This window comes from Balearica regulorum, chromosome 20 (assembly GCF_011004875.1).
Source record: "Balearica regulorum gibbericeps isolate bBalReg1 chromosome 20, bBalReg1.pri, whole genome shotgun sequence".
Classification (NCBI taxonomy): domain Eukaryota; kingdom Metazoa; phylum Chordata; class Aves; order Gruiformes; family Gruidae; genus Balearica; species Balearica regulorum.
In genome coordinates this window covers 10,153,015-10,179,519 of record NC_046203.1, presented here as the reverse complement: position 1 = coordinate 10,179,519, position 26,505 = coordinate 10,153,015, and the positions used below count along the sequence as shown (strand labels likewise).

Genomic DNA, 26,505 nt, shown 5'->3' with positions numbered 1-26,505 from the left:
AGAGCTGCCCTGCACCAAGCCCCTCTTCACTTCACACAGTGCCTTCTGGGGATGGCGGGGGTCCTGCTGCCCCCTGCCCCCCCAAACCCCGCACAGTGCTTCAGGGATGGGGTCGGAGCAGCCCCCGAGCCATCGGTGTGGCCATGCTGAGGGGAAGCTGCTGCTGCGGGTGCCTCTTGCTGCTTCCTCGGGACACCCCTTTTAATAAAATCATCTCAGTGGTTTGGCTCCTGGCTCGTGTTGCTGCAGGGTGGTCTCAGGATGTGACACCCCCCCAGTCACAGTGGGAGTGGGGGGGCCCCAGCACCAGCCCTAGCCCTCCAGCACAGCCCAGGGCGGGGGGGGGTCAGGAATACGGACAGTCTCCTCTGGCTTTAAATAAAGCTTTTCCATTTTATTAATTATTATAAGCATATTTTTAAACATTTGTATAACTTTCTTAATAAAATATTCTGGAAGAGACAGGTTTTAAGTTCCCAAAGCAAGGCACTTTGGGGGGCCTCCCCAAGTGGGTTAGGCTGGGCACCCCCCTTCAGAGGCAGAAACAGCGGCACCTAAAATACGGGTGAGTGTGGGGGGTGCTGGTCCCTGCTCTGTGCACACACGTGCGCGCGCACACGCACACACACACACACGTCTCGTGCTCACGAGTCCTGCCAGCCCCCACCAGCTCAGGGGCTTTTAGCATCTCCCTGTGGGGGCTGCGCCAGTGCCGTCCCCCTCCCCAGGGCGGGCAGGGCTGCTGGGGGTGCCAGCTCTTTGCTCGACCGTCACCGCAGGTGCCAAAACCTGCAAAGCCCGAGAGACGGAGAAACCGTCCGCACACAGTGCCGGGGAGCTCCGGAGGGCAAGAGCCGGGATCCCTGCGCCGCGGGGGAGCCTGAACCTGGAGACGGCCCAGCCCTGCCTGGCAAAGCTGGAGACATGTGAGTGCCACCTTCCCCTCTAAGTTCTGACTTTGAACTTGAACAGCTGCTAGAAGACCCCAGGGTGAGGCGGCCATGGGGGCCGTGTGCCCACACCTGCCCCAGCGCTCGCCCCATCGGCAGCGGGTCAAGCGCCGCTGTATCCCTGCCGTGCCGCTGGGCGCTGTCCCGTTTTCCATCGCTCCCCCGGGGTCCCCGCTCCCCCCGGCACTCCTGGAGCCAGCTGGGTGGGGTGGCGGTGGGCAAGCTCCCAGGAACCCCCCTGGGCCGGGGCAGGGGATGAGCCCCGGGGCAGCCGGGAGCATCCCGCACACCCACCCACAGCAGGGCTAGTGCCAGCCCCCCCGCCCCGAGCCAGCCTGGGCACTCGAGCTGGGGGGCAGCTAAAGCATCTCTTCAGTAGAAAAGAAGAAAAGGCAGAAGAAGGACAGAGCAGAGTGCCGGGGGTGCCCCGTGCCAGGCCGGCGGCCTCCCCCAGTCCGACCCAGTAGGACCACTTGGTTGTGGCCGGCCCCGCGCAGCAGCGGGGACCCCCCCCCCCCAGCTAGGCAATAAGGTCTCGGTGTTTCCCATCCCCTCCCTCTCCCGCAGCGCCGCTCTCCATCCCCGGCAGCGCAGCAGGTCCTATTCCCCCTACCCCAACCCCCGGCGTCACTGGGGCCAGTCCGCGGCGGGGGGGGGCCCCGGGCTAGAACTCAGTCTGCACCCCCTCGCCGCTTTCCGTCGTGCCCGTGGGCTGCGGGGGGCTGCGCTTGCCGCTCGGGGGGGCCACTTCCTCGCCCGTCTCCTTGTCACTGGGCTGGTGGCAAGCTGTCCCGGCGGATGGTGATGGAGTCTCGGCTCCGGGTGCGGGTGATGCTGGCGCAGCGTGGGGCACCTCGGCCTCTGATGGGACATCGGCTCCGGGTTTGGGTGACGCCGGCGCGGCGTGTTGCACGCTGGCCCCTGATGGGACGTCGGCTCTGGGCACGGGTGAGGCTGTCATGGGTGATGCCGGTGCAGCACGTTGCACACCAGCCCCTGATGGGACTTCAGCTCCAGGCGCAGGCGATACCGCTGTGGTGCAGTGCACCCCGGCCCCCTCACTGGTTGGACCTTGCGGGGGGACACCACCTGGGACAGACTCTGCCACCACCGCCCCCTCCTCGGTGGCACCGCTCTCCCGCGTGGCGTCGGTACCGTTTGTCAGCCGCTCCTCCGCCTTGACGCCGTCCCCGAGGCTCTCCTTCGCCAGCGCCTCCCGGATCTCCTCCACCCCAGCCGGGGAGCTGGGCGCTGCCCCACGGTTCGGCTCCTCCGGCTCCTGTGGCTCCGGGGAGCCGGGCTGCAGCAGCGCCTCAGCGCCCACCTCGTAGGGCAGCACCCCCTCGTCGTCTTGGATCACCGACACCACTTGCTTGGCCCTGCGGCGCTTGTCGGCGGCCAGCTCGGCCTCGGGCTGCCCGCTGTACTCCTCGCCCCAATCGATGGGCATGCCCTCGCCCAGGAGGTGCAGGTTGGGATCGCTGTTGTGCATGACCATGCTGTCGCGGTACAGGTTGTGCTTCCGCTGCACGGCTGCCTCCTTCACAGCTGGGGGCACCGAGAGAGATGTCAGATGGGCTGCGGGCACGGGGCACCTCACCCAGTCCTCCCCTTGGGCGAAGGGTGCAGGGAGCCAGGCAGAGGGTTCAGTATCCCACCCACCGCTCAGCCCTGCCAGCGGGATGGCCAGGTGGGAAAGCTGCTCCTGGTACAGCCCCAGCACCCCGCATGGGATCACCCCCCTCCCCGTACGGTCCCCAGCACCCTGCATGGGATCACCCCCTCCTTGTATAACCCCCTGCACAGGGTCACCCCCTCCCCATACAGTGCCCAGCACCCATCATGGGCCCTCCAGGTGCTGCTGAGCCCAGGTTTGGCTTACGCTGACTCCACCCAGCACCCACCACCCACCCCAGGGTGCTGGAGCCCTCCCAGGGCTCAGACCTGAGTGAGTCCAGGCTCCCTGGCGCAGCAGGACCCTACCTTGCATGATGTCTTTCATCACCGACTGTAGCACGACCTCCTCGTAGGTGTTCTCCACTAGGATGAAGCTGGCGAAGTCCTCAAAGATCAGCTCCTGAAACTTGGCTAACTCCTGCCGCAGGGGGAGAGGCTGCTCAGCCGGGGGGGACACGGGAGGGACGGATGCTCCAGCCCCTCCGCAGAGGGAGGTGGTCCTTCCCCCGCCCCCCCCCGACTTTGCTCTCTTACCCCCTTGCAGGTCGGTGCCAGCTTTTTCAGCAGGAAGGGGATGGTGATCTGCAGCAGGGCCTCCCTGAAGAACTTCTTCCGCACGGTGCTGCTGTCGTAGTCGTATTTCTGCGGGGTGAGGGCAGCCCCCGGTCAGCGAGGGGCTGTGGGCTGGCAGCTCCTCTGCCCACGGGCACAACCCCCTGTGGTTTGCCCCCCCACCCTGACTCATTTGCACGAGCGTGAGCAGGTTCCTCTGCCCCTCGCACCCAGCCAGTTCCCGGGTAAGAGCCGGCTCCTCCACCGCTGTCTGCAGAAGGGTTTGTGGGTCAGTCTGAACCCCCGGTGGCTTTTACAGCGATGCATGTAGTCAGAGGGGACCTGGCTCCTCCAGGTGGTTTCCCGCTCCCCTGCCCCACATCCCAGCAAAATGCCTGAAAAATCTCAATATAAAGAAGTATTTCCCCAGAAGGCTTTTGTTAAAATCGGTAAGGTCACTCCTGTCCTCTTCCCCAGAGTTCTGAAGGCCACCGAAGCCCCCGACCCACCACCCCTCACCTTGAGCACCCTCTCGAGGATGCGCTGGATGGACTTGCACAAGTCGTCTTTGCCCTGCAGCTTCCCCAGCTCCTGATGGAGCAGCGTCTCGAACGTGTACACGGCGTCGTCCATTTGCTGTGAGCAGAGGCAGGCGGTCAGCACGGGCCGGGGGGGCACCCAAAGGGACCCACCATGGGGGTGGACGGGGCGGGGGGGGGGGGAGTCTTTCGGGGCACTGCCACACTGAGAGGAGCCTTCACACTGGCATGGTCCCCAGCATCCCAGGGTGGCATCCACGGGGTCCACCCTGAGGACCAAGGGTGCTGGGGGCAGGGGGTGCCCTAAGCTGGTTTGCACCACCACCACCCCCCCCCCCCCCCCTTTCTACATGTCACTCCAGGTTTGGCTGGATCAGACCCCAGAACTGGGCTACTGGCCTTGCTGGTGCCAGTGGGCTCTGGCAAAGGGACACCCAAGCCTGGGTGCTGAGCCCCACACTGCTGCCCACCTGTGGGCTCCAGTCCAAAGGGGATGGCCAGATCCACCACACCCCCCGAGCTGAGTGCCAGCCACGTGAAGGTCCCCGAGACAGGACACACGTCCCGGCCGAAGCCGTGCCTGGGTTGGACCAGCCTGGGCTCCTGCTCTGCCTCCGCTCCCCAGCGCTCTGTGCTCAACCCAAGGGGAACACGGGAGGACCCCGGTCCCTGTCCCACCTGTCTCATGTGGATCTGGGCCCTCTGCTTGAAGACAGACGTGCTGGAGACATCAAACCGCTGCTGAAGACCCTCCAGTTTCAGCTGGTCCATCTTCTCGTAGCATGACTGCATCTTCACTGGGTGGAAGGCCAGGTGGGAAAGCTTCTCCATGTACTGGGGATAAAGCCAAGCTCAGCAGGGCAGGACAGCCTCTCTGCACACTCAGGGCTGGGACGTGCCACCCCACACGGGCTTCATTCCCATGTATTTTCTCAGCCTGGGGTCCCCCAGTGCTGTCCACACTGAGGAGGGCAGCAGGACTGGCTGTCCCCAAGCCCACCGGCCAGCAAGGTCTCACCTCCACCAGCTTCTCCAGGCCACCTTCATTGACGATGTTCATGTTCATGTCTGTCACCTCCTTGAAGAACACCTCCCGCACCTCGGCAAAGCCCTGGCTCGTGGGGGTCATCAGGGCCTCCAGGATGGAGGAGATGTAGGGCTGGACGTGGTTACGGACGCAGACCTCCGCTTTGGGGAGGACAAAGGCTGGGCAGAGAGTGGGGGTAAGCATGGTGAGGGTCCTCCTCTGCCCTTCTGGCTCTGCAAATCAGGTCCTAAACCCACCCTGGGGAGGAGGACCTGCCCCTCTCCCTGATCCCCTCCAGGAGAGGTCTCCCAGACTTACAGGACAACGCAAGGGTGCTTGCAGGGGCCCTCTGTGTGTCTTGCCCCGTTGCCTTGCTTTGGGCGGTCACTGCCCGCCCTGTCCCCCACCTCCTGGGACAATGCCACTGAGGAGGTGCACCCTGGCCACTGTGCCTGCTGGCATCTCCCCAGGGTTCCAGGCCATGCTGGCAGGAGCCATGCTGCACCCCAGGAACAGCCACACCTTGGTAGAACAGTGGTGATGTCATGGACACAGCTACACACATCCATGTCGACGCATCTCCCCACGGGGCTGTACCTCGGATTTTGCTGGCCAAGTGCTCCTTTGAAGTGATGATCTGGTCCATGTCTGTGCGGATGGTGCTTTCCATCTGGGGCCGCTCCTGTTCGCACTTGGCCATCACTGCATCGTACTGGGCCTTGGTCTGCTCATAGACCATCCTATAGACGGCATCCGAGATCTGGCAAGAGAGATGGGGTGGTCAGCTCCACCCCACACCTCCTGCTGCCCCACTAACATCACCTCCAGCGCCAGATGCCTGCAGGACCTGCCGAGCCTTCGCCCATGCTCTGACCGGACCCCTCCTTGCAGCCTGCCAGTAGGTTTTTCCACACCAGCAACCCCCCCAGCTGGGTGAGATGAAGCCCCCACAGTGCAGAAGCTGCTTCAAAGTGGTGCCTGAGGAGCACAGGGCCAAGCACTGCCTCCGTCAGCCAGCCTGCCCCAGGCAGGTCTGGGGATGCTGCAGGTCCGGGGATGCTGGTGGTCCGGGGATGCTGGTGGTCCGGGGATGCTGGTGGTCCAGGCAGAAGAGCCCCTGACCCCGTTTGAAAGCCGTGCCTTGCTCTGCTCAGCCTGCCTGGGGTCTCAGGAGCCAACCCCATGAGCGGGATGGAGCCGCTCGCTGAGGCTTCACGCTCACTTTGCAGCCAAACGCTGTGATTTCGGGGCCAAGGGAAGGCAGAGCCTTTCCCCCCCCAGCTCCGGGCTTCCCTCCCCGCCCTCGGGCTTCCCAGCTTTGCAGCTAAGACCGCAGCTACTGAAAAAGCAGCGTTTGTGCGTTTTTAGGCTGTTCCAGTAGCACATTATGAGCGTGGTGGTAATTATCTATTGGCTTTTAAGGTTTTAACAAGGCAGTTTTGAAGAGCCCTCGGTCTTTTGCAAGGGTTTGGGCTGGATTTAGCCTGTGCTGCTCTAAAAATGGCTCGCTAAATATAGCCAGGACGGGCTTCGCTCCGGGGCTGGGCTTCCTCCTGTTTGCTTCCCTGGCCCCAGGGACGAGGCAGCGCAGGCAGGGACGGGCAGGGCTGCTCGCAGGGGCACAACAAGGAGCTTTAAAAAGGCGCAGTGGAGAATAAAGACGGCTTCTTTGGCGGGGGCCGGGAGAGGGGTGATGCGGGGGGGCGGCGCTGGCTGCGACGGGCAGGAAAGCTGTCGGGCGGGGAAGGGAGGCAGCAGCGCGGACCCCAAAGCAGAGGCAGTGCAGGCAGGGAGAGGGCAGGCGATGACGTCCCCCCGCCCCGGTAGCCCCAGCCCCACACCTGGATCCAAGTCCGCTGGCGCTCCTGAGCCTTGCCCTTCAGCCGGGGGCCGATGGTGGTCCTCAGCTCGGGGAGCAGCTCCTCCATCACCAGGTTGCTCAGGACCTGCAAAGGCAGGAGGCTTTGGGGACCCTGCTCAGCCTGCACCCCCTACCCCAGCCCTGGGAGGGGGGACAGGTCCTCACCTGGATTTCGTTGCCGCACAGCATGTCCCAGGTGCCGTACTGCTCCTTCGCCTGGCGGTACATGCGGACGGCGTCTGTGAAGGCTGGAGCCTCCACTTTGGAGTCCTCAGAGATCCCTGGCAAGGGGATGGGGGGGGGACGAGTGAGCAGCCTGGCTGGGGGAGCGAGGGGCAGCCCAGCTGCTTGCAGCACCCCAACTCATCTTGCATCCCCCACTCCCTCCGACACACGAGGAGCCCAGGGCTGTCACCGGGACTGGGGGAGCCCATCCCAAGCCCCTGTCTCTAACTGGGTGGTGGGGCAACAGCCTCCCACACACACCAGTGGCTGGTGTGCTCCCACTCTGTCCGCAGACTGATCCCCCCCCAGAGCTGGACCAAGGGCAGGGAGGCACCCAGGAGCAGGGGCTTGGCAGGATGGGGGTGCTCAGTGACCCCCGATGGCGTGTGGGGACCCTGAGACCCAGTGAGCCCCAATGGCACAGCAGTAGCAGGGGGGCAGCAAGCCCCGATGGTGCAAAAGTGGCCTCGTGAGCACCGACAGCATGGCAGGAGGAGGGGGTCAGCAGGATGGGGGGGTGCTCAGCACGCCCTGATGGTGCGTGGGGACTGTGGGCTCGGCAAGCCCTGATGGGACAGCAGGGGCTCAGCAGGATGGGGGGCTCGGTGAACCCCAATGGTGCTCAGGGCCCCAGGTGCTCAGCAAGCTCTGAAGACACATCAGGAGCAGGGGTGCGGCAGGATGGGGGGCTCAGCAAGCCCTCATGGTACACGGGGACCCAGGGGCTCACTGAGCCCCAAAGGCACAGCAGGAGCAGGGACTCGCCAGTATGGGGGGGTCAGTGCTCCCCGGTGCTGCATGGGGCCCAGCGAGCCCACCAGCACCACAGGACGGGGCAGCCGGGAGGGCTGGAGGGAGGGGGGGGCCGGCAGGCAGCGGTGCAGCTCGGGAGGAAGAGCCAGGGCCCCGTCCCAGAGCCAGCCCTGTGGGACCCACGCTGGGCTCCGGCCGGTTGGGCTGCCCCCGAGACGTCACTGCGGCATGAGGAGGGCTCAGACTTCACCCCCACCCTCCCACAGCACCCATCAGGAGAACAGGCAGGGTGCTGGGAGCCCACGGCCACGTGCCAGGCGGAGGAGGGGGAGATGGGGAGAGCCAGACAGGCGGGACAGGCTGGGAGCTGCTGGCACACGTCCCACGCGTGTCCCTGCCTCATCCCAGCCTCTCCAGGGTCTGGCAGCGGAGGCACCTGCCAGCCGGAGAGAAACACTCCTGGGAGCGAACCCCCCCCCGGCACCCCGACTCCCCTCCCCACACCCCGGCCTCTGGCAGGAGGGAGGTGGGATGGGACCCAGCCCAGGGTGGCTGGTGGTGGCTGAGCCAACCTGCTCCCAGAGCATCCCCGCAGCGATGACAGCGGAGGGGCACGGCACGGCCCTGGACCGCCCAGCGAGGCACTGTCCTGGGGAGACACAGCCAGGGGTGGTTTCTCCCTTCCCAGGAGGGACAGCCTGGGGTACTGAGCGGATCTTTTCCAAAGCACACAGATTTTTCTAAGATGATTACATTTAACTTCAAGCCTAAGCAGCTTTTCCTAAGGGGCAGATTAATATACAGGGGAAAAAAACCGCTGAGAAAGTGAAGCCTGACCCTTTCTCAGTGCTCGGTGGGAGCGGGAGCCAGAGCAGGGCTGAGCTCTCAGGGGCCGGCGCTTCCCCATCCACGGCTCCTTGCAGCTCAGCATCACCTCCCGCGTGGGACAGCCTGGTACAGGCTCCAGTCCCTCTCCAGAGCTGCTATGGCCAAACTTCATCCTCCAAACCACGCAGAGAGCGGGGCAGGATTCGCCCCCCGAGAAGCCGCCTGGATCTGCCCCACCAGGGTCACGGGTCCCTGGCTGAGCCCGGGGACGCAGTGGGCTCCGGCTGCGGGGACCCGTCCCCAGCCCTGCGCCCTGCCCAGGGACAAGCACACAGGGCCGGTTGCAAAAAGGCACCATGCCACTGCACAGGGCAAATTTAATGAGTTTGCTTCATTAATACGCAGTTAATTAAGCACTGATCTGAGCTCGCCTTGTCGGGGATGGGAACCAACCACCCAAGCCTGGACTCTACCCTGGAAAGGCTCCCGGGGTGATGGTGCACCACGGGATGGGAGTACCCGGCACCGGAGAGCGATGCTACACCTCGACTTTTTCAAAGTCCACCCCGCTCACGGCGCAGAATAATCTCCTCTCACAAGGGGAAGGGTGAAACATGAATCTGAAGCCCTTTTTTTTGCCCAAAACAGCTGAACGGGGCAGCCTGCCCACAACGAGGGGCGAGAGCCCCCGGGGTGGGCACTGCTCCAGCCCTGCGTGCCACCAGACAGGGCAAGGGACGTTCTCGGAGCAGCCAAGGGCACCCAGGCTCCGGGGACACCTCCTGCGCGAGGAGCGATGTTACACGTCCCCGGTCCTTACAGAAGAGCTGGTGTTACAAAAATACAGTCTTAAAAAGGAAGGTGAAATTTCCCACACTAATCACAACCAGAGGCAGAAACAGAGCCTCTAATTTAGGGAAAAAAAAAAAAAAAAAATTGCTCGACAACAACAACAAAAGAGCTTTCATGGAATTTGAAACAGTAGCTCAGCCCTTGCAGGAGTAGTGAGGGGCAGAAACGGTGCTCGGGAGGGAAGAACCATCTCACAGAGAAATCCAGAAATGCAGAAACCCACCGAGCCTTCCCTGGGCCGCTGCCCACCCCGGGGAGGTTCGTTCGTCACATGCTGGGGCGGGGGGGGGAGGATTTAATGGCACAGCCCCGGCTGGCAGCGGGGACGGCCGAAGGGCTCACACCTCTCCCCCGCAGCAGCGCCCGGCAGCCGGGAGGGGTGGAATTAAAGACAAATAAATTAAAAAATCAGCTCTCTGTTAGTATGAGAGGTTGATTCCTCTTCTATTAGGAGCTAGCTTTACTCGCAGCGCCCCGGCTTTGTGGGTTCAGCCAGCAAGTACAGGGGGTCCTGGGGTGCTGAGCTGCGTGCAGCAATGATGCTCAGCAGCATCCCGGGGGCACGAGCGGCTGGGGTGGGGGGTGTCACTGCGCCCAGCCCCTCCCAAAGCAGCCCAGGCCCTTTGGGCTGTGGGGACACGCTCATCCCGACCAGCCCGGATGGCCCCAGCTCACCAACAGCATGGGGATGTGTTTTGCAGCGAGAAGTACCAAAAGGAAGGGAAAGAGCAAAGCTTTCAGATTTAATCTAACATGGGAGGGTGGAAAGCCCCACTGAAACGCAGGCTTCGGGTCCAACCCCATTTCTCTGCTCCCTAAACAGCAACTCAGGCAAAATCATGGCTACACGCAGCTCCCAGGGGGAAAAGACGCACAAAATAGGCAACATCGCTCTTTGCCCACTAAAAGACCCGATTTTCAGCAGGTTTCGGCACTGGCACCTCCTTCCCCAGGAAACTTCTCGCCATCCAAGGCACCGCCGAGACCTGGGTCTCAGCCCGGGAGCGCACAGGCCACGGCCAGGCAGGAAAATCGTGTTTTCCTGCCGGAGTATCGCTGACGTGGGAGGTAGGTCCTGCCTCCGCCCCGGCCCCTCGCAGCCCTGCACCCCCTCTGCCTTCGCTCGCTGGAGCCCGGGCGGTGCTGGTGGAGGGAGGGAGGAGCAGGACGGTGGGGCTTGGAGTTTTGATGGCATTAATTACCAAATATTTTCTACCTCAGGGTGGAAAATTGGCATCAGGGTGTCTCTTGAGCCAGGCTCCGCGCCGGCTCCTGCAAACGCTGCCTGCCCTGTGCCGCGTTCCTTCCGGGCAGCGGGATGAAGCCGGGCACAGGGATGGATCCCGGCTGGATCCCTCCCGCCCCCCACCCTCGCTCAGAGGGAGGATGAGATGCTCAATGACGCCCAACATCTCCCAACCCAATTCCTCCTCTTGACCTCCAAGCCATCCCCTCCGGCCCAAAACCCAACCCAACCACCGCAGGGTCCCCAACACCCTCTCTGGAGCAGGAGGATGATGCTCTCCCCACCCCAGACCCCCCACCCCGTGTCTCCCCCCCACCCCGCCAGCATCGCTCACCGTTGTTGCAATGCCGGACGCAGTCCTGGAAAACTGCCCGCCACTTCTCCTGCTCCTTGCCCGTCATCACGCAGAAGTAATAATGCCGGGCGTAGGGGTGCCAGAGGATGAGAGGGAAATCCGTGGGGCACTTCAGGATGGGGGAGTGCCCCGATTTGGGCATCACACCTGTGGAGGAGAGAAGGATGCTTTGAGGAGCAGACGGAGCAGGACAGGGATGGGGATGCTGCAGGGCCGGGGGTGTCCATCTCCCTCAGCGTTCAGGGCTGGGGGCGGAAGAGGGGCACGCGACACCCCTCAGCTCCTCCCCAGCAGCTTTGCTGTGAGTTCTATCAAAAACAGAGGGGGAAAAAAGGGTGAAAAGCCTCGTTCTTCCAGAAAGGAAATCAGAAGTGAAAATTGGGGGGCAAAAAAATAAAAATCATTATTTGCAGCGTGAAACCCTCCCCAGAGCTGCTGGCCTGACCCCGCTGCTGTCGTGCACGTGTCCTGAACCGGTGAAGGGCTTGCTGCCCTACGCAAGCTGTTTTAGCGGCTCCCTGGGGGCTGCCCACCACTGAGGACGGTGGGCAGGGTGGCGGCTGGTCCTCCCGGGGGTCTGGATGGAGGAGCGGGAGCTGCTGCCTTCCCCCAGCACTCTCCAGGAAAGGGAGGCGGCAGCAGCTTGGGGCAGCTCTCATAGAGCTGCAGACATTTTCCTTCCTTCCCTAGTGTCTGTGGCAGGACCTGAGCAGCAGACACCACACATGGCATCCTACACCCCACGGTGTAGGAACGGGGCTGTTCTCCTTCCCTACAGCCCCACATTCCAAAACTACCCCTTCATAAAGGTCCCCAGGGATGCTACACCCCAAATCCACCCCTTCCCAAAGGTCCCTGAGGGATGTCCAGCAGCATCAGGGTGCAGGGGACCCCAAGCATCCCTCCTCGCCCTGTAGCCACCAGGACCACTCACCAGGCAGGCTGCTGTTCACCAGCTCCAGGTACTGGTCCACGGAGGTGAGGATCTTGTAGCCAGCACTGTTGACCAGCACGCGTGGTGCCAGGTCTCGCTCATAGGCCTGAGCAGAAAAAGATGGGTCATGGATGATGGGGAGCACGGCCATGCCACCACAGCAATGGGGTGTCCCACTTTGGAGCCGTGCCCACCAAGGATGGGTGAAAGCGTGATGCCCCTCACCAGTTTGTTCTCGTAGAGGACCAAGCCATAGTTGTGTGGGACCACGCAGAAGCGGTTCCTCCACTTCTTGTTCTCCTCGATGTACTGGAAGAGGTTGCCTGAGTAGATGACGTGGTCCTCCAGCGGGACCTGCGGGGAGGACACATGCAGTGGGTGGCACAGGGAGGGGGGCAGCTGGGTACCCCTCCATCCCACAGCCACAGCCTGGCAAGGTCCATTCGTGGTGGTTTGGGTGGGGTTTTCTGCACTACGGCTATGCTGAGGGTCTCCAAGTTCAGCACTGCACTATCTCCCATAGCATTGTGAATTTTGGTGGCTGAATAATGTGTCTGGGTGACAACTTTGAGGGGTACACACACACAGCCCTACAAAACCTCAGAGGGGCTGCACATACAGCAGTGAAGTTGCACGTGGTGGTGTTCAGCACGGTGGTGGTCACACCTCTGCCCCCGGCATCTCCTTCCCAGGAGATACCCCAAGCTCAGCTGAGCAACGTGAGCTCACTTGGCCAAGCGGCAGGTTGGAGCAGAGCCCTCCAGCAGCTCTTCCCAACCTCAACTACTGTGATTTCCCCGGCTTGGGGCAGGCGGGAGCACGCGTGGTACTGCTCAGTAGTGCCATCAACCAGAAGGTCCTGCCAGGGTGTGGGTCAGAGGCCAGCTGCAGATGGCAGGAACCAAGCCCTGCCCTGGCATGGTCTCCAGATGGGACATGGGAAAGGAAAAACAAGAAGCCACTCTGTAGAGCCCAGCACCAGACGATGTTTAAATGCTCTGGACTTCATGGAGGACCAGCGACAGGAAGAGGCTGAGGACATCCCGCGCCCCTGAGCCCCCCCCAGCCTGAGCAGCCCCTCGCCAGCTCTCCAGCACCTTTTGGCCCACATGCCGGCAACATTTACGCCATCCCAAACACAGGCTGGCTGAGCGAGCCAAGAATTCGTCCCAAGAATTTTTATGATCCAAGGAACATAAACAAGAGCCGAGAGCTCTCGTGAGGGCAGGAGCGTGCGGCAGCCACCTCTCCTGCCGTGGCCACCCACCATCCACCACGGTGGCCATCAGGAGGGACCAGCCAGGGCTTGGGTCCCGCCATGCCCCAGCACCAGGACCCTTGTGCAGGACCTTTCCCTCTCCTCTCCCTGCTCTGTCCATCTCCTGGTTCACAGGAACCCCACCGCCTTCCCCAAGCCCCCCCACCACTCCCTGACCCCGCAGCCCCTTGGGTGGTAGGGAGGTCTGAGAGCAGCTTGGCTCAGCAAACAGGCTGACAGCACCTCGCTGCTCCGTACTGCTTTCCAAAGGCCTTGGAAGGGGGAGAAGAAAGCATGAAGCAAGCCCTGCAGGGCTGGGGGACAGCGGGAGGGGTGAGAGCCCGAACCCCAAGCCCACCAGTGGGGATGGGGGCAGAAACGTGGTGCCAGCTCTGAGAGCCCCCATCAGCATCGCACCGCGGGCGGGGGGGCTCACCCAAGGAGAATCAGCCCTTATAAACTCGCTTCCAAACCACTGCCCAAGGCAAAGTCATACAGACCGGCTGCTAACGAAATAAAATCCAGGCTGAGCTCTGACGGGGCTCCGGGGGACACTCGGCCAGGGAACGGCCGCTCACCAGCGTCCTGAGAGCCCCGGCGCAGCCGGCCCCTCCTCGCACACCCTCCTTGCACAAGCGGAGGCACCGAGGCGACACCACCCAACCCCGGCAAATATTTGGGACAGGCAGGTATGTGCCAAATTGCTAGGCTGGGCAGGGAGGGGGCCGGGAAGCGCGCGGGTGGAGGATGTCTGCATCCCTGCCGCGGGGACGGCGAGCGATGGGGAGCGAGATCCGAGTCCAGATACGTCAACTCTGGGCCCGGCCGGGAGAGGCAGGAGGGGCTGTTATGAGAAGAGAGGATGCTCGGGGACAGTTTTTTGGTGGTGCTGGCTGGGGACACCTGGGCTGCTGGAGAGACCAAAGGCAGAAATGTTTATTCCTTATTCTCATCGCTGTTGCTTCTTGCTGGCATTTCAGGTGACTGAGCCGTGCTTTGGACCCCAGCCCAGCCGTCCCCCCCCTGCCCAGGAGGGTCACCAGCCCCTGGTGTCACCGCGGGAGCTGCCTCTGAGCACCGCATGCCCACAGAGATCGCAAAAAAAAAGTAATAAATAGAATTTAAAAAACCCAAATGCCACATCCCAGCTGGACCTGCCCAAGGACAGAGAGGACGCTACTCTGCGTCTTCTTGACATCCACAACTTTTGGGGCGTATTTGGGGAGCACAAAGCCCAGCTGGAGGAGATGTTTTCCCGGGTCCTTGCAGAGCCACCCCTCAGACACGCAGGTCCCCAGGTGTTTGGAGCCCCAGTGCCTCCCGGCGGCACTGCCGGGACCCTGGCAGAGGACAGGCAGCAGACGGGACATCGCGCGAGAGGAATGTCTTATTTATACACTGGTGTTTTAAAAGACTTGCACGGCGTCCCTGACCTCCTCGCCTCGCCGCCGTTCCTCAGACATTCCTGGGCTGTTTGCTGGAGCTTTTTAATGAAGCAACCAACCTCGGGATGGACATACCCCCAGGGGGGGTTGGAGGCATCTGCCAAATTGCAAGGAACCCAAGGGACGCCTTGTTGAGGACACTGGGCGCTCGGCTCCTGCCCAGGAACCTCCACACCTTTATTTTGCTCAACACACCCAGCACCCAGGCGGCTTTCAGAGGAAATGGGGCACGTCCAGGTGCCTGGGCAAGGTGTCACCTTCACAGGTGGGCCAGGGAGACAACCACTGTGAGCACCCAGGGCTTGAAGTCTGATCTCATGGATGCAATTTCTAGATTTCTTAAAACCCGACCCCTTTAAGCCCCAGACAAAAGCAGAAACCCATCCCCATGTGCAATCACATCTCCTCCTGCTTTCAAGGAGCACCCACAGGGCAGCGACTCCACCGACCCAGCAAGGGAGGAACCCCAAACCCTGTCTGGTGGCGAGTAGCCCCAGCCGGCGTGTATCTGCCTTTAGAGGCAGGAGGGGAGGGCAAGATCCGTCCCCGGGTGCCGGAGCTGCAGGGAACAAGCCCCATGGCGGGGGGTGGGATGCAGGGAAAGGCGGGTGCTGGAGATCCGACTTGGGGCCACCTGCTCTTCCTCTTCCAGGGGTTTCCTACCCCTCCTCAGGCATTTGCCTGGGCTGGAGCATCGCTCGCACCCAGGAGCAGGGGGATGACAGCCCAGCATGACCTGCTCGGGGCTTCCCTGGGCACGGGGGGGTCCAGGAGCTCGTGCCAGCCCTGGCACCAAGCACGCTCATCCATGGGGGCTGCAGCCAAAAGCCAGCCCTGTCTCTGCTTGCTGGGTGTGCTCGTCGCACGGGATGGGATAGGAAACCTTCCTGGGGAGCCCCAGGTGCTGCACAGATGGTGCATGACGCCACGGGGATGGGCTGGACCAGTGGCACGGGGGCTACATCCTGCCCCGGCAGGGAGGAACAGGGAGAGGAGACGTGCCCGGGCTTCGGGAAGGACATCAGTCCGTGCTCGCCGGGCACAGGGATGGAGCTCCCTGCCAGCTCCAGGCTCCTTGTGCAGAGCCGGGCTCTTACCTTGCGGTGGAGCAGCTGGGCCTGCGGCCCTCCATTGCCTTCGATCTCATAGCGGACGCTGTTGAAGAGCGCTACGCCATACTGCTCCTTGTAGCACCGGCAAAACTCCCCCAGCACCTTCCCCGTCTTCTCTGCAAGGGGAGAGCAGAGCCAAGTGAGGCAGGGGCTGGATTCGGGGCTCTCCTTGCCGCAGCCCACCCAGGACCCAGCTCGGACACCTTCCCCCTGCCCACCCACCCTCCCCGTCACCCTCCCGCCCGCGGGAGCAGGGTTTGGTGGGGGTCCACGGCCGAGCCCGCTGCCCTCTGCCCTCCCCATCCAACCCAGGGACTAATTTGGGGTCAGTATGATCTTTTTTTGGCCTTTCACGTTAATGCCATGGATTCTTCTCCCCAGCAGGAAATTCCTGACATTAAGCTGATTCCGGCAATGCTGCCGGCTTCCCGTGGCTTGTGCAGCTCGCCAGCCCCGCTCCGACCACCTTGGCCAGCTGAAATTGGGGGGCGATTCCCCCCGCTGAGCCCCAAGCATCACTCACACCCACCCAGCCCCACCGTGCCCCCGTAAGGACCATCCTGCGCAGGGGCTGGGCGGCTCCAGGCTCTGCAGCCAGCGGTGCTCGGGGCCATGCACGCAGCAGGGACATTCAAAGGGGGAAGGACAGACCGGCCCCCACCGCACTGCCCCCATGTCACCCCTCCCATGCGAGGCAGGGACCCCCACCAGGACCCCTGTCTCCAGACTGGGGGGAGCCCGAGGTGCTGGGAGAGCTTGAGCTGCCAGGACCCCCCCAGCACCCCACACCGGAGGAGATCCCCTCCATCCCAATGGCAGTCCCAAGGCAGCACCCTGCCCCACAGGCACCCTGCCCCACACAGCACCCTGTCCCACAGGCACCCTGCCCCACAGGCACCCTGTCCCACACAGCACCCTGTCCCACACAGCACCCTGTCCCACTGGCACCCTGCCCCACTGGCACCCTGCCCCACACAGCACCCTGCCCCACAGGCACCCTGCCCCACACAGCACCCTGCCCCACTGGCACCCTGCCCCACAGGCACCCTGCCCCACACAGCACCCTGCCCCACAGGCACCCTGCCCCACACAGCACCCTGCCCCACTGGCACCCTGTCCCACTGGCACCCTGCCCCACACAGCACCCTGCCCCACACAGCACCCTGTCCCACTGGCACCCTGTCCCACTGGCACCCTGCCCCACACAGCACCCTGCCCCACACAGCACCCTGTCCCACTGGCACCCTGCCCCACACAGCACCCTGCCCCACACAGCACCCTGTCCCACAGGCACCCTGCCCCACACAGCACCCTGCCCCACAGGCACCCTGCCCCACACAGCACCCTGCCCCACACAGCACCCTGTCCCACACGGCACCCTGTCCCACACAGCACCCTGCCCCACAGGCACCCTGCCCCACACAGCACCCTGTCCCACTGGCACCCTGTCCCACTGGCACCCTGCCCCACACAGCACCCTGCCCCACACAGCACCCTGTCCCACACGGCACCCTGTCCCACTGGCACCCTGTCCCACACAGCGCCCTGCCCCACACAGCACCCTGTCCCACTGGCACCCTGCCCCACAGGCACCCTGCCCTCTCCCCTCCCCACCCCAGCTCAACCCCACGTGAGGCTCCTACGCCAAGAACCCCATCGCATCGCATCACATGTCCAGGGAGACAATTTCCCCGGAGCTGCCTTTGGCACACGGGGCCTCTACTTCGAATTTCACTCTCAACTTTGCCCCAGAGCCTGTGAAAGGGAAAGAATTTGAGTCGCCTCCAACTATTTCCGACGGCTCAGCCTCTGCCAGAGCCCTGGCGATGGGCGCGGGGAGGAACGATGCTGTCTCTGCATCCCCAGCGCAGGAGCCAGCACCATGCTGGGGGCACGAACCCAGACAAAACAGACCCCCCGCGCCGGCCCCGGCACAGCTCGGCGGGAGCCAAAACCTCCAGCAGCAGCCGCGCCGGAGCCGCACTCGCAGCCAAGCTGGCACAAAGAAGCAGCTTGCTGCAGGGTGCTGCAAATCCCCATGGGATGAGCCGCTCCGGAGGAAAATGCTGCCAGAGGACAGCGGCTGGGGGCAGATAAAGCCATCCCCGAGGAGATGCTGGCACTGCCAGCACCGCGACGGGAGCAAACGCCGCAGGCCAGTGTCTCGCCACACCGGGGCCGAAAATCCCTTTAAATTTCAGCAACCTTTTTTCGCAGCAAAGAACGAGACGCCTGCTCGTCCCAGCAGAGAAATTCCTCACCCCCGATTTTGGCATTTTGTCCTGGAAAAGAAAGAGCTCGCAGTCACGCCGCGCTTGCGTCCACGCCGCACCTCTGTTGCAACTCCCGTCTACAAAACTCTGTGATTTTGGCCAGGGCTCTGGGCAGCGCTGCTGACAGCTGAGATTTAAAAGGACATTTTGAGGTTGCATTTCCTTTCAGTTCATGGGAAAAAAAGAGCCCCCGTCCCCAGGCAGGCGAGACGGCTTAGTCACTCATTCTTCCCTGATTAACGACGGGGCCAATTAGGAGGTCTTAAGTAAATGGAAAAGGAAAAAACAATTACTTGCACACACTGAAACAAAAGATTTGCAGTGAAATATCCAAGGTGATTAAATCTCCCCCAGCCCAACAAGCCCCTCCGGGGTGCAGCGGGGATGCTGGGGACCACTGATGCTCCCTGCCCGGTGGCCCGCTGGCACGGCCCCTGGCTGCCCCACCAGCCACCATGCTCAGGCTCGGGAGGGACCCACAGCGGGGCATCGGGAGGAGGCGGCCAGAGGTGCGGTGAGGAGGTGACACAAAGCGACACCGGATTCGGCAAGACCTGGACCACTAGCTGTGGGACAGCCGGGCTTCGCTTCAGAGCAGAGGATGGGAAGCCCACGCTGACGATGCCAGTGGGTGCCCTGACCCCCCCACCCCCCATAGCACCCTGCGTGGGGCCCACGTGTCCCCCACGTGTCCCCCATGGGAACCGGCTAAGCCACCCGCTGGCTCCTTCACCGGGCTGAACAAAACCTCCCAGCAGTGCTGAGGGCTACCGAGCGCATCCCCCCTCCCCGGCTGCACAACCGAGGCCACCCACGAGCGGCCATCCTTCTACGAGCTGCTGCGGCTGCGTGTCCAGCCCAGAGCCGGAGGGGTCCGGGGACAGGCGACAGTCCGCAGAGCTGTGTCCCCTGCCTCCTCCCAGCCCCGCACCCGAGCTCCCCGCCGGCCGTGGTGGGGCTCGGGAGGGATGGGGCTCGGCTGGGTCCCACCTTGCCACCGCCCCGTCCCGGGTGCGGGCTCAGACACCCACGGCAATGTGCTTTGGCACGCGCAGGGACCTCGCAGGGGGGTGCCGGGTGTCCCCAGCCGCCTACAGACGGTGCTTTGCCACTGCTCTGGGTGCCACCGCCGCGGTCCCTGTCACGCCGGGCCCTGCACACTGCAAACGGTGCTGTGCAGAGCTGCCGGTCCGCGGGCAGCCGGGGTTTCCGGGCCAGCGCAGGCTCCGGCACATCCCTCTGGTTCCTGGGAAGGCAGGGCAGGGGGGGTCACCAGCTCTGCGGCTGCAGAAGGGTGCCAACGGCACCCACCCGCACTAGCGCCCGGCTCAGCGGGACCCCCAGCGCCGGCACCTCTGATCACAGACCTCATCTGTTCCTCGGCCTCCGGGTTCCCCTCCTTCCCTCCCCAGCCGTCCCCATGACTAAGCCGCACGTGGCGGCTGCAGGCGGCGATAAAGGGGCTCCGCAGCGGCCAGCTCTGCACGGCGTGGGGGAGTCTAAGGGCTCTGGGCATCCCGGCCACCGGGCAACCCCCCCGGCCAGGCCGGACGCGGGGCTGGGCGGGATGCAGGGAGCAAGGAGTAGTGTCTAGCTATGCCACATCAGCTCCACACACACACACCCCCCCCCCCGCCACCCTGCCTGGTGCCCAGGGATCCACACACCCTCCCCGACGCCCACCCCCGTCAGCGCTGGCACCACGGGCACACCCGGGGACACCCTGGCAGGGGGACAAACAGGCAGCACAGGTTTGCCCTTGTCCTGGATGACGCCTCAGGCTTGTCTGGGCGAAACCATGCGGGAGAGGCAGCTCCTGCTCCCGCCCACCCCCTCGACCGGTTGTGCCACCGCAGCCGTCACCGAGCCCAAAGCAGCGCCAGCACAATGGCACGGGCTGGCCAGGAAGGAAACGGCCCCGGAGCAGCCGGTGCCGCCGGCGATGCAGGTTGCACCCCCAAAGACATGTGCAGCCCTCGAGTATTGAAAGGTCACGGCCCGGCCAGAGCAGCCCTGGTCCGGTTTTAGTGCCTTTGAACCAGGGCAGGAGGTGGATCTCACCCTCGGAAGGACTCCAAAAGTCATGGCAAGCTGCCCAAGCTGGTCCAGCAGCCTGGACTGGCTGCGTCCTGCGCACGGAAGCATCTCCAGCACCAGCAGCAGCCCCACACGTGCACAGACCAAGGCAGAAGCCAGCTCTTATCCTGACCTCCCATATGGCCACAGCCAGCTCCAGCTCTGGCACCTCTTAGAGCAAAGCCAAGGGGAAAAAACGAGCTGTGAGCTCCAGGTCTAGCCCAGACACCTTATCGCCTGGAGAACAGCATGGACAGTTTGACCGTATCCTTCCCTCCAGCTGCCTGTATTTGCTGCCTGCAATTCATTTCACCACAGTGGGGAGACCACGGCTCCAGAAGCACCATCCTGGCAGCCCCTGGCTTAGAGAGCCCTGCCAGCACAAGTAAGTGGCTGGAGCTAGTTTGCCTCATTACCCGCAAAAATCATGTGAAAATGAGAGTGATGCTTTAAATAGCCCAGGCCGTGGCCAGTAAAGTCAGCAGATCTGGCAGCGGAGAGGTCAGATCCTGCACAGGTTTTGCTGCACAGTTTTCTCAGCCCCCGTGCAACAGTAGTGCTCTTCTTGCTCGCCGTCCTCCGACTCATCCATGACCTGTGGAGGTATCTGCAGGATCGGGGCTGCCGCAGCATCACAGCAAGTCCCCGGCAGGACAGAGCCCAGTGGGGACGGGGACATGGCCCAGCCCAGGCGGCTCCCTGGGGCTGGGGACCAGCTCAGCCTCCCCCAGTACTGGGCAGGCTCCGCCGGGGATGCTCAGCAAAGCTGCTCTTCAGATGAGCATCCCCCCGTGCCCCGTCACAGATACCCGCTAACCTGAGGTTAGAGATGTCCTTTCCCCTTTCCCAATGTGGCAGGATCTTGGGTGGGCAGCAAAGGGTTAAAGCTTAAGGGGAAAAGGTAGGGGAGGGTGCACCGCTCCTCTGCACCCAAAGGTCCTGGCAGCCGTGCCTTCGGGGATGTAGAGCTGCCTCCTGCTCCCCAGCTGCCCCCAGGCTCGCCTGCCTGGCCCCCGGGGCATGGCCATCACGCTCACGGCCCCCAAAGGACAGGGAGCGGTCGGTCCCCAAGCCCGGAGCAGGGTGGCATCACCGCAAGCTTGTATGGGCAGGGGCGAGCACCCCGGCTGCGCCCCGGGGGACGGGGGTCCCCCAAACACACCTGACGGGGCAGCGCGGGGACGGTGGGCGCTGGGTGCTCTGCAGCCGAGCTGCTCACGCCTGAAGCAGCACGTGTATCCACACACACGCACACACAAACGTACATGTACCCATGCACACTCCAAACACATGCACATACACACCCTTGCACACCCATGCAACACACTCACGCACAAACACGCACACGCACACCCAGGGAGGCTGGAAGTCACCGCCTGACCAGTCCAAGCAGGAACAGTCATCGGCAACCTCCCGTCAGCCCACATCCCGTTTTGCAAGCCCAAAGCCCCACGTCCCTCACGCCAGACACACCCTCAGAGACCCTGTCATCCCCCTGCTGCTGCTTCAATACATTCGGGGGGCGATGAAGGTGCCTTTCAAATCCCAACCTTCCCCCCCTTGGGTTTATGTCGCTGAGATGAGCGGGAGCAGGCGCAGCAGCTGCAGCAGGGCGCTGAAGCCTTTGTGGGATGCCGCAGGGATGCCTCACCGGAGGCAGGGAATTTTCACCACGGTCCGGAAAAATATAAGAAAAAAATAAAAGACAAAAAAGCTCATTGAAGTAGAGCCCCTGGGCCAGCTGAGCCGTGGCCCCCGCACTCATGATGAAATCTCGCCTGGCTCATTTCCCCCGGCCCCCACGGGACAGCCTGACTCAGCGGGGCGGCAGGAAAGCCCCAGCTCCCCCCGCCTCCGGTGTCCCATGTCCCCTCGCTGACAGCTCAGCAAGGGGGTGATGCCGCAGGGGTGTGTTTCCCGAGCAGCGGCCATGCCATCACGTCCCTTTGCTGGGTGCCCCTACCCCAGTGAAGGTCTCTCTGTGCCACGGTGGTGGTGGCCCGTGGCGTGGTGACAACGGCCCGTAGGACATCCCGCTGGCAGGGGACCCGTGAGCAGCGTGTGCTGGCACAGCCAGGCTTGCCAAGGCTGCCGGGAAGGAGTTAATCACTAATTTAGCCAGTGAATGATTAGCGAGCGGGGGCGGGTTGCTGGGGGGGAGCGCAGGCTCCCAGCAGCCCCAGAACCGGTGGCACTGACAGGGACATCCACGGGCCGGCACACGGTGCCACCAACCCAGCCACCTCACACCCTGGGGAGGTAAGAAGGGACAGAAGCTGATTTCCACCCAGATAAAGGCAGCAAAACGCAAAGAGCCCGTTCTCACCCGGCCACCGGCTCCCGGGCGCAGGCAGGGGTGCGGCAGCCTGCGGTGAGGCGACGGGGCACTGCCTGCCAGGACAGCCCCGTGGCATCCCCGGCTGTCCCCGGCGTGCCAGGGAGCAGCCACCCCGCCGGCGGTTCCCATGCCCGGCATGCCGGGGGGGGTAGCGGAGCCACCAGCATCCCGCCTGCGCCGGGGAGGACGGGCAGCACCGCGGTGCATGCGCTGCCTGGAAAGTCACCCAAGCACCAGCTTTCCCACGCCGACCCCCTGCCTCTTCCCTGCCCCTCGCGCCCCGTTCTCAGGCTGCTCCGCTTCTTCCCAGCGGCCCGGGAGGACAATGAGAGTGGCTCTTCCAGCAAGGGAAACTGAGGACAAGGCCACCCCAGGGAGGCTGATGCCACTGGCTGGGTGAAGGGTGCCCCACTCCTCCCTCGCAACGGGGCTGCTGCAGCAATCCTGCACCGCTGCCTGGTCCAAATGCACCCGGGGGGGCTGCTCGCTGCCCCTCGGCCGCTTTCGCGTGTCCCAAACCCTGGCATCACGCAGACAGCGTGTCTGGGCAGCCCCCACCCAGGGTGCACAGCACGCCGGGGATGAGGTGCACAGCACCCCGGGGATGGGGCACACAACACAAGAGGGACTGGGTGCGCAGCATGGGCCCGGCTCAGCCCAGGCCTGTCCCTACAAGGTTTTAGGAAAGGCGGCGTGACAGCACACGATGGCTCCGGGCAGGCTGAGCATCAGCGGTGCAGAGAGAACCAGCCGAAGGGACAGTGCAAGAGATCCCGCTGTCAACGAGAAGAACCGAGAGCCGCTGCATGTCCCTGCAGGGAGCCGCGTGAGCATCCCGCAGCACCCATGGGTGCACCCAAAGGGTTAAGCCCCAGCCGGCAGTTCAGGGTTTCTGGAATTTGAATCCGAGTTCGTTTCCACCCAGAAACACAAACTCCTTCCCATGGGCCTGACTCAGCCCGGCTGAGCATCCCCCGGGGAGGGGGTTTCCAGCGTGGGCTCCCAGGGCGATGCCGGGGCTGGGGGGGAGTCGGGCACCAGCCCCCCACCCGGGGTGGCAGAGAAGGGGCTGAAGGAGGGTTTGCTCCTGATAACAGCAAAACCTGGGGGCTGACCCGGTAGCCCTTTGTATTTTCCCCTCTCATACAGACCAGGGGAGGCTGAAACAGGGAAAAACAAATTGGGGGGACAGCAAAGACCGGAGATAGTTCCCCCCCTTATCTCCCTGCACCCGAATACACCCTTCACACAAACCCACCCAACACCAGCCCAGGGCATTTCTGGTCCGAGAGGGAGCAGAGGCTGCTCGGTGCCTTCCCCAGCGCTGGTGCCCTCCACTGCTGCCTGCACCCAGGGCACAGCTCAGCACCGGGAGACCCGGCAGGATGGGGATCACTGCCCAGCTCCAGCACTACTCCAAAATCCATCGGGAATATTTGCAGCTACAAGTCAGCTCAGAGGCACGGGTCGGGTTGAAAGGGGACGCATCCTGCCACCCCCTCAGCAATGCTGGGGATGAGCCGAGCAGCCGGCTGCCCTCTGACTCACGGCTTTGCGGGGAAGGGTGGGCAGGACGGGGGGCTGAGCAGCAGGAAGGGATGAGGCGGCGGAGCCTCGGAGGAGAAACCAGATGGGCCCAGGCCTGAACCGGTTCATCCTCTCTAGCCCTGCCTTTGCCAGGCTCTGCCCCCGGATGAGTCAGAAGCGCCCATAGTGCCAGCTCGGGGCTGGGGCACCCATCGGGGACACGGCACTCCGCTTTGCCGCCTGCAAGGTGCTGCACCCTTCACCAGCACCCAGCACCCTGCGGCATCCCCCATCCCAACTGCCGGCAGCACCCCGTATCCTCAGGGATGTCCCTGGGGATGCTCCCGGGGGGGTCTGTCCCCACCGTGGCAGCACCCACCCTGTCTCCCAGCACCGCGCCCAGCCCCGGCGGTTGCACAACGCCGCTCCCCTCCCTGCCCAGAGCAAACAAACCTGCCGCAGCAGAGCCGTGCCCGGCGCGGCCGCAGGAGGATCTAAAGCAGACCACGAAATCCACGGGGCCGAAAAAGAAGCAGCACATTCAGCAGCGGCTCCTCAGCGTAGGAACAACCGAAAAACCCCGACGGCACTCTCAATTCGGACACGCTTCACCCGCTGCTCCTGCTCCCCAGTCCCAACCACAAAGTCGGACTCAGCCCCCTGCATCAGCCCTGCTCCCGCGGCTCGGGGCCACATCCAGCCCAGCGGGCAAGGGATTCGTATCCGGCTACGTGCCGGCGGGTGTTTTCCCGTGGCATGGATGCCGGTCTCCCGCTGCTGCCCGGGAACAAGGCTGCTGCGGGGCTGCGTGCAAGGAATGTGCACGTGAAGAACAAACAGCGTTCGGGGCCTTTGAACGTCTCCAGAGAAGTCGGTTGGGGCTGGACTGAGCCCAGCGCAAGATGTCTGCCCTGAACCTCTCTGCTCAAACAGCCTCGGAGGGACGGGGGCAGGAGGAGATCCCTCCTGCCCACCCAACCCTGCCTGATCCAGGCCAGGCCCTCCTGCCCTGTCCCTTCCCCTTTGAGCAGCCTTGCCTTCGGGGGTGATGCTCCAAAGCCGCGGGGTGCAGGTGTCCACGCAGCACCCCAGCTGGGCTAAACCCACCCCAGCCCAAAGTGCCACCTGCCTGGTGGGCACAGGGACCGGGTTCAAGCGCCCCAGATGAGGTGACTGCACTCGCAGGACATTCCGGATACGTCCCATGGGCAGGGAGGTGGCTGTGGGGGGATGAAGCATCCCCGTGGAGCAGCTTGGCTCAAGCTGGGTACCACCCCCAAACCTCACGCTGGACCAGGACCCACTACCCTCATCCTGGCTGCAGTCGTATCACCCCACACGTCCCTTGTCCCCCAGGGTCCCAGCAGTGCCTGGTCAGCCTGGAAAAGAGCTGCCAACCCTTCGGTGCTCCCCCCCACGGGGGGATGCTTCCCCACAGCAGGGTGGCACCCAGCATCGCCCCTCCCCAGATAAGGCCCTGCTCATCCACCAGCACCGGCGCGGCAGCGTTGCATCCGCTCCGACGTGGTGCAACCCCCACCGCGGCTGAGCCAACGGCGGGTCGCAGGCAGTGCCGCTGCGGGGTGGTGCACCGGCAGCAGCGTCCTTTGGGCACCCACACGGGGCCCCGCGGCACCGGGGAGCTGCAGGACCAGGAGGGTCCCCAAGGCAAAGGGGACAGATCAAACTTGGGCACCTCTGGGTCCCTCATGCTCCGGGTGCTGGGGACAGCAGGGGGTGGGTGGTCCTTGCTCCAGGATGTTCCAGGAAATGCTTCAGTGCTCAGCAGGGGACGAGCAGCTGACCCCCTCATGCCCCCCCACCCGGTGCCCAGCCCCAGGGAGAGGAGCTGAACCTGGCACGCTTTTCCTCCACCGAGCTGGCCGGTGCCAGCAGGAAACCCAATCCAGCACCGCAGGAGGAGACCAAACAAAGACTTTTATGTACATGAAAAAAAAAAAAAAAAAACAAAACCCACCCTAAAAAACAAAACCCAAGAGGTATTTGAACAAAACAGCCCTGAGCCTGTTCTGGGCTCTGCCGCAGGCCCTGCAGCCCGGGGGGGTTCCTGTGCCCAGCTCCTCCGCAAGGCCGGGGCAGGACAGAGGGTCCCCACCTGCCCCACAGTGCCCGTCCCACACCATGCCCCCCCACGCCTGCTCCCTGCTCCCCACCGACAGTGATGCCCTGGCCAAGGGTGTCCACGGGCTTGGTGTGTCCCACGGCTGAGGATGCTCCAGAAGCACCACGGCCCCTGGTGAACCACGGACACCCCGGGCTGGTGGGCACCTGCCCCGTGGGGCCGGCAGCCAGCACCCAGCGGCACGGAGCATCACCAGGAGAGTGGGCAGCAGCTGGCAGAGCAAAGCAGCTCCTGGGCAGAGGCAAGGCAGGGATGTCCCCAAAGTAGAGATGTTCCCCATGTGGGGATATTCCCAAGGCAAGGCTCTGTCCTGGTCTCAGGTGACGCCCTGCATGTGTTGGGATCAGAGGACGGAGCTCAAGATGCCTCCCACGGCTGAGCCACCGCTGCTTTGGGTGCCTGGGAGCTGGCGGCCCTGCTCTCCTGCCCCGTGCAGTGGCACCCCAGCTCTGGGGCATGTCCCCCCATGCAGGGAACCCCCCCAAGGGGCACCATGCCTAGCGCCGAGCAGAGCTGGCAGATGGAAGGAGCCAG

At 63.7% G+C, this 26,505-nt stretch overlaps 1 protein-coding gene across 3 annotated transcripts in view; it reads right to left on the bottom strand.

The window, feature by feature from the left end:
* Nucleotides 1-369: 369 nt before the first annotated feature.
* NIBAN2 (niban apoptosis regulator 2) overlaps nucleotides 370-26,505 on the bottom strand; it is a 32,188-nt gene continuing 6,052 nt past the window's right edge. Inside the window, exons 1-14 of one of the 3 annotated variants that reach the window (XM_075772634.1) lie at nucleotides 24,282-24,599; nucleotides 15,600-15,730; nucleotides 12,025-12,153; nucleotides 11,800-11,905; nucleotides 10,845-11,012; nucleotides 6,772-6,887; nucleotides 6,587-6,691; nucleotides 5,343-5,505; nucleotides 4,737-4,924; nucleotides 4,397-4,552; nucleotides 3,699-3,815; nucleotides 3,162-3,269; nucleotides 2,934-3,045; nucleotides 370-2,498 (exon numbers count right to left, since the gene is read on the bottom strand). In XM_075772634.1, the coding sequence (XP_075628749.1) occupies nucleotides 1,615-2,498; nucleotides 2,934-3,045; nucleotides 3,162-3,269; nucleotides 3,699-3,815; nucleotides 4,397-4,552; nucleotides 4,737-4,924; nucleotides 5,343-5,505; nucleotides 6,587-6,691; nucleotides 6,772-6,887; nucleotides 10,845-11,012; nucleotides 11,800-11,905; nucleotides 12,025-12,153; nucleotides 15,600-15,730; nucleotides 24,282-24,369 (2,571 nt within the window). In that variant the 5' untranslated portion in view covers nucleotides 24,370-24,599 and the 3' untranslated portion in view covers nucleotides 370-1,614. Of the gene's footprint in view, nucleotides 2,499-2,933; nucleotides 3,046-3,161; nucleotides 3,270-3,698; nucleotides 3,816-4,396; nucleotides 4,553-4,736; nucleotides 4,925-5,342; nucleotides 5,506-6,586; nucleotides 6,692-6,771; nucleotides 6,888-10,844; nucleotides 11,013-11,799; nucleotides 11,906-12,024; nucleotides 12,154-15,599; nucleotides 15,731-17,257; nucleotides 17,292-24,281; nucleotides 24,600-26,505 lie in introns of those variants that run through there. The other 2 variants (XM_075772636.1, XM_075772635.1) reach the window with 2 other exon arrangements.